General features: G+C 38.7%; 1 protein-coding gene across 1 annotated transcript; it reads left to right on the top strand.

The window, feature by feature from the left end:
• The first annotated feature begins 1,364 nt into the window (after positions 1-1,364).
• LOC108901472 (GTPase IMAP family member 4-like) lies at positions 1,365-3,846 on the top strand. Its single transcript, XM_018702947.2, has 2 exons — positions 1,365-1,513; positions 1,887-3,846. Exons 1-2 carry the CDS (start codon positions 1,471-1,473, stop codon positions 2,669-2,671), a joined length of 828 nt encoding a protein of 275 aa, XP_018558463.1. The 5' UTR covers positions 1,365-1,470; the 3' UTR covers positions 2,672-3,846.
• Positions 3,847-6,654: the final 2,808 nt, after the last annotated feature.

Here is a 6,654-nt window from a genome sequence, read left to right as displayed (position 1 = left end):
GACTGTTGAGGAGAGTTTGTTATCAGAGTTCCAGTAACTAGTTGAGTTCCAGTACAAGTATTCCTGCCTTTGTCTTTGCTGTTGTGTGCATCTAATGACCTACATGTATGCTAAGTCACACATTAATATACATGATAAGGATAATTCTTGCTCTGTTCATGTCCCCTACTGCTAGTCATGCTAACTGAGCACATTTAAGATTAAGTAAATGTGTGGTGCTGGTATCCACATGTGCGGCGTCTGTGCTTGATATTACCACATTTTTCAATCATTTCATATTTAAAAGCTCTATGTATTACTATATTGACATTAAAGCATGTTACAAGCTGTTTATATGACTGTATATTCAATTTTTGCTGCATTGGCTCTATTTCCATTTTACCCAAATACTGTAGGCACATTCTATTGTGTGCGAGTCAGTTGCTTGTTCATATCTGGCATCACTGTGTTTCATAGTTTCACCTTGTGACAATGCCAAGCATGGCAGTGAATCCAGAGTTTGCATTACATTATTTTTACACACCACACACAAAATATCTTCCTATCCTGTCAAGACTTTGTTCAGCAATAATGCTCTCCTCATTGGAACCTCCAGACTATTTGTGATTTAATCAGTCACTTCAGTGGTGGTTTTTAAAAGTGCTGCCATTTCTTGTAAATGGTGAGGGAGGGGAAACCAAGGTTTCAGCAGCAATGCAGGCGTGGCTACAAAGTCCAGATATACAGGATAGTTTACTCAGTGTGACAGTGAGTAAGCTCCACATAATGAAATGTCACCTGACTATGCTGAATAGACTGACTGTTTCCCTTAAGAGTAAAAGTGAAACTAGAATGGGGATTTACAAAGGAAAGTCCAGATTTACTTTGTTTCCAGAAGATTACTTGTAACTTGTTTCACTTTAACTATTGCTATACTATACATTCACATATACTAATTGTCATGTCTGCATAGCATACTTTTTTGGGGGGCTTTTTCTCAGCATTGAATATTTCCAACCCCATGTCAGTTAACTCATTAGGTATTAGAATATTTACTTCATCAATTAGCATTTTATTAAGATACATTTATTGTATTTATAAACTATTCCTCAAAGCTTAAGTAACAAACTTAATGTGCTATGTGAATAGTTTTTAACTAATGCAACACTTTGATAAATTCATTTAGAATAATTGGTTGTCATGATGATTATGGTGTTCCATAATAAAGCACCTCTTGTCTTTTGCTAAGCCAAGGCTAGATAAATGATTCTGAAAATATTCCCATCTATTAAAAATCATGATGTAACCAAAACAACCAGCTTTATTTTCACTTTCATTGTGAGACCAATGCAGCTCTCTGAGGGAGTGGTTTGGTTGCACAGGGCCATATTAAAAGGAACTGAAGGAACTGCAGCAGATACACTCTGAACTCTTCAACTATTCACTCTTTACTTCAGCTGCTGTATCTGCTCTGCTCTCTTTAACCTAAACATGGACGATGGCTCAAACAAGTCAAACATGGGCCACAACTTACGTAAGTCATGTTGTTATCTAGTTTTAAAGTACTATTATTTTATGGTGGCATGTAATGCGCAGCTTTAGGTCTTATAGACAAATATGTCTTTAGTATACTGAATAGAACTGCATATTCGTTCTGTATATCTATATTTTATAGCCTGATTACAGATTATGGAGCTTTCATACATTTCTACATTTTTTTTCTTCTTTTTCAAAATAATGATCTGGGGATTTGGGGGCATTTTTGAATCTGAATATGTGGTTTTAAATTAAGCTATGCTATTGGTTAAACATTCTCCCTAATGCATTGGCTGAGATGTGCCTGAGTGAGTTAATTTGTCTGAAAAAGAAATATACAACTGTTCAGTATCACTCACTCTTCTACACAGGACCTAGGAGAACAAATAATGAGGAGCTGAGGATAGTGATGGTTGGGAAGACTGGAATTGGGAAAAGTGCCACTGGAAACACTATTCTGGGACAGCAGTACTTCAATTCAGAGTTATGTGCTAACTCTATGACTGCAGAATGTTCTATGGGCAGAGCACTTGTAGATGGACAATGGGTTGCTGTCATTGACACCCCAGGCCTGTTTGACACCAGGTCTGACCAGGAGGAAACAACTAAACATATGAATCACAGCATCTCTTTTGCGGCTCCTGGACCCCATGTCTTCCTGGTTGTCATCAGGCTGGGCAGATACACTCAAGAGGAAAAGCAGACTGTGAAAAGGATTCAGGAAACCTTTGGCCAGGCAGCAGACAGATACAGCATGGTACTCTTTACTGGTGGTGACCTTCTTGAAGATAGCACCTTGGAGGAGTTCTTGGATGACAGCTCAGACCTTCGAGAACTTGTGGCCAGATACAATGACCGGTACCATGTCTTCAACAATAAGCTGAAGGATCACTCTCAGGTCAGCAAGCTGATCCAGAAGATCAGAAATATAGTCCAGCTCAACAGGGGAAGCCACTACACCAATGAGATGTTCCAAGAAGCCAAGAGGACAATCAAAGCAGAGAAACAACGCATCCTGAGAGAGGAAGAAAAGCGAATTCGCGAAAAACAAGAGGAACTGAAGAGGACACTAGGGGAAAAATATGATAAAGATATTAAGAAAATGAATGAACAACTTCAGGCAATGAGGAGAAGAGGACAGAGAAGCTGGAGGTGAATGAGGAGATACAGAGGGAAGGGAGGAAAGAGATGTAGAGAGAGAGAGAGGAGAAGGAAATACAGGAGAGGGAAAAAACAATGACTGAATTAAAAGCAGAACATGACAGAAAACTTCAAGAGGAATGGTAAAGATTAAAGGAAAGCTATGAAAGCCAGAGTTCAAACTGAAAGGTGATGTGCCATCTTGTTAAAAATTCAGCAAAATCAACTTCTGTTTGCTCATAACATCATTGCAGTTCTGTAAGTTGGTCTGTTTCATGAAAAAAAAAAAAAAAAAAAAAAAAATCTACAAGACATTTCTAAACCCCTCTCAGAAATCCTAAACATAACTTTTGCAGAACTAATGTTGAATGAATGCCTTACTGAATATTGACCAAACTCTTGACATTAAAGCAACAAAATGTAACTTTGCTGAGCAACAGTGCCCTCTGCAGCCACAGACAAGTGGTCTTTAATTCTGTTGGGCTCTGAGTCTGGGCAGTGAACCAGTTTTCATATACAGAAAACAAAGTCTATTAATCACTTGACTGAAGCTCCCACTGTGTAGTCCCACTCACTGAACTGAAACACAAAGCAGAACGGTGTATATTCCTCATGATCCCCAGCTTCCAGAAGTGGAAGCACTGTTGTTGTAACACAGTTTATGATTCTTGATATTTGCAGTTTCTTCACTGGATTTCTTATTATTATTAATTGATCTACAGTTTGGCATTACTCCCGAAGCTGAACTCTTGAACTGAGGCTGATTCTTGCTTAAGTTACATAGTGCAAGAGAGGGAATGACAGAGGCACCATTCTCCCTTTACAAGTCAGTGTACCATCCAAATGATCTGAAGCTGTTATTTTAAGGTACAATTGTTGTATAATGTAGCTTCACATTTGTTCGAACATATTATTGTGTTGTATTTGGGATAGTATTCTCTGGAAACCGTTTGTTTGTATTTTTTCAGGATAAAAATGAAAATGTAAAATTGTACTTGATCAGGGAACCAGACACCTGACTCCAAATGACTACTAATGTTACTCCATGTCTGCTGTATGTGTAGACTTGTGTCTGAAAATGGTGCAGCAAAGGCTCAGGAAGCTGTGTTGTATTCTGACAATTATTTGTGAAGCTTTGTTGCTGCTGAGTGTAATTGAAAAAAATGAAATAAAATTAACGCAACAAATCAACTGTTGTGAAGTAAATCAAACATTGTGTTCTAGTGTAGTCCAGTGCATCAACAATTTCCTAGGAAGGTGATTTAAATACAGTAAAGTGATGTGGCATGGAGACTGTTGGAAACAGTCACTGCCGCCTGCTACCACCTGCTCTTGTTGTTTACATCTACATCAATATATATAAAGATATAGAAATAAAGATATCTCTGTGTTGATATTCAGTCCTTTGATGATCAAGTGTACCTGGGGCCAGTGGTTACCATGGAAACTCTATGCCCATTACAAAGGGCTGGCAAATGTTACAGCAGAGAAAATCCAAAGAAAGGTGGAGAGCAGGACAGAAACAAATCAGAGAATGATGAAGCAGGGCTAAAAAGGAAATTATGTGTGAGAGGTGAGATAGATGGTCTAAAACAATATCCAGCCAACAGAAACGTCAGACACTAGTTTCATAATGAGGTATTTGACTGACCAAACCCACCAGGTCAGCATTTTAACCCACTTCAATTGTACTCATGTTCAGAGCTCTAAAATATCCCCATTAGTGTGGATGATGGTGGTGGGAAGCACTTGTTCTCCTGTGAGTCCACAAATGGGTTGAAAGCTGGTTACAGACTTGGTCATGATTCCTCTTTGTTTTAATGCTCATTAAACCCTTCAGTTCCCACTAATGCCAAGCAAACAAGAGCATCGTCATTGAGAAGGTGCTCAAGAGACAAAGACTAACTACAGATTTTACAACCAAGAGATGAGACTGGATCTGATTAGTTAGATATCTTGACCTATTGCAATGTCTGTTGTGCTGGTCGAAGTTACAAAGTAGCGTAAGATCGCCATTCCCTCCTTTAGAGTGGATACGATGGGGAGGCATCCCAGATGGGCAGAACATTCATATTGAAGGTGTTGGATTGTATTTCAGTTTTCTCAACAAGCATCGTTCCTGAATTATTAGACAGGTCTCTCCATTTATTGTCAGATGAATGTGCTTTTCCTCCTCCTCTAGGCTTCCAAGTGCAACTACAAATACATGAGGAATTGATGGGGATTCAAGCTATGATTTCTGGCTTTCAAGACTGAGACCTTGCAACATTATGTCTTTCTACCTGTAAGCCAGCATAACATTCAAGTTGTTCCTCTTCAAAGTGTGCTATGAAACTCTCTCAACAAAAGTCTCAACATGAGTTGCATGTGCTTGAATACAATTTGGAGCTATACCTGATAAAGTTTTCTCTCTGTGGAAAGCAATTGTTATTTTCAGCTCAATTTTCCCTCTGTGATTACTTCATTTTTACACCAATTCTTCTGAAAAGCCCAATAACAGTGTGTTCAAACTGTGAGCAACATGTCCTTTCATCTCCTGGCAGAGGTGGGTGACCAGAGCTGTCTTTACACAGCTTCACACTGACATAAAGCCAAATCTATCTTGGCTAAAACTCCGTATGAATATAATTTGTCAGTCTAAAGGAGAACTAAGCACTGAGCCAGCTCTCCAACGAGTGAAACAGCCCGAGCAGAACCAGGTTTATTCAAGCTGAATGAATGCAAGTGCAAATGGCACTCACAACAAAAACACTCCCTCACCTTTCCGCCAGTGTTGCCTTGTAATCACTGAGGCGAGTAATGCTGAAATCATTTAGGGATTTCTTTAAAGTGCAAGTGTGAGGTGTGGAAAGAACATACCAAATAAAATACTAGTACACAGAAGCTTTAATCTGGGCTTATATCTGCTGTTCACAACTGCTGGAAGCAGAGCACACAAAACGTGTTGAGATCCAACAAAGTTGTTTCCATTGGCAATTAACAGCAGATTTCTGGGCTTACTTGTTTAATTACCAGTGTGATATTGTTTCGTCATTTTGTTTGTTGTGCTGCAAAGGGCAAAAAAGAAATACAAGAAACATGAAAACAAATGTATTACACTTCAGGACTAAGCTTTGGCATCAGCGGTAGGCTTGCTCTTTCTGTTTATTTTCACTTAATGTTTCCTACTTTGTGTCTGCCAGATAGTAGCATTAACAGCTGAAAAGACTTTATGAGCACACTGTTTAAAGCCACGTGGTTGTATAAAAACACTGTATAGAAATAATTGGAGTTTACTGTTCAGTCCAGTTTGGCCCTGAGATATTAAAGCAAGCCCATGAATAAATGTAAAAAAAGAACATGTTGTTTTAGCTCACAGAAGTTTTAAAAAGTGCTGCATCTGTCTTAAAACTGAGCTCATAGTGTGAGGACACACACACAGAGAAGTAACAGATGCACACGAGAACAGCTGTGTGTGACCAATCATATTTATTGTCATGTCTAGTTGCACAACAGGGATGGTCTCAGCTGATTTCTTTAACATCATCAAGCACTTTATGCAATGAGTTCATTACACTGTACACTCAAGCAAACGCTGTCTAAGTTGTGTGAATTGTGTAAAACTGTGTACAGACTTATGAGCGAACGTAATGTCTGTAAGTGTGTGAGCATCCATTTCTGTGGGCATACGGACGTGTTTTTGTATGCATGTGTTTGCTTATGTGACATACTGCAATCAGACAGAATTAAACACAAGGAGACAGATAATAGGACTTTTAATTTACAAAATTATGTTACTGTGTGTTTGGTTGTGTGTGTGTGCATTAGTGCTCCTGTGATTGTTGTAAATGGGTAGCAGGGGGGTCATTATACTGTGGAAAACATCTGCGTCGCTGCTCTTTTTTTTTTTTTCTTAATGTCCAATTATAATAATCACTGTAGACACACAGACAGATGCACATACACACATACAACAGAACACACATTAGTTGCAGCTCTAATTAAAGTTACTGAAAGATG

The sequence above is a fragment of the Lates calcarifer genome, linkage group LG8 (assembly GCF_001640805.2).
Source record: "Lates calcarifer isolate ASB-BC8 linkage group LG8, TLL_Latcal_v3, whole genome shotgun sequence".
In the NCBI taxonomy this organism is placed as follows: domain Eukaryota; kingdom Metazoa; phylum Chordata; class Actinopteri; family Centropomidae; genus Lates; species Lates calcarifer.
The sequence above is the reverse complement of the archived record's forward strand: the minus strand, read 5'-3'. Positions and strand labels throughout refer to the sequence as shown.

What these genes read in the sequence shown, in the direction of transcription:
- LOC108901472 (XM_018702947.2), top strand. Translation starts at nt 1,471, where the DNA reads ATGGACGATGGCTCAAACAAGTCAAACATGGGCCACAACTTAC. An exon ending in AAACATGGGCCACAACTTAC is followed by an intron (nt 1,514 to 1,886) that starts GTAAGTCATGTT and finishes TCTTCTACACAG; the next exon opens with GACCTAGGAGAACAAATAAT.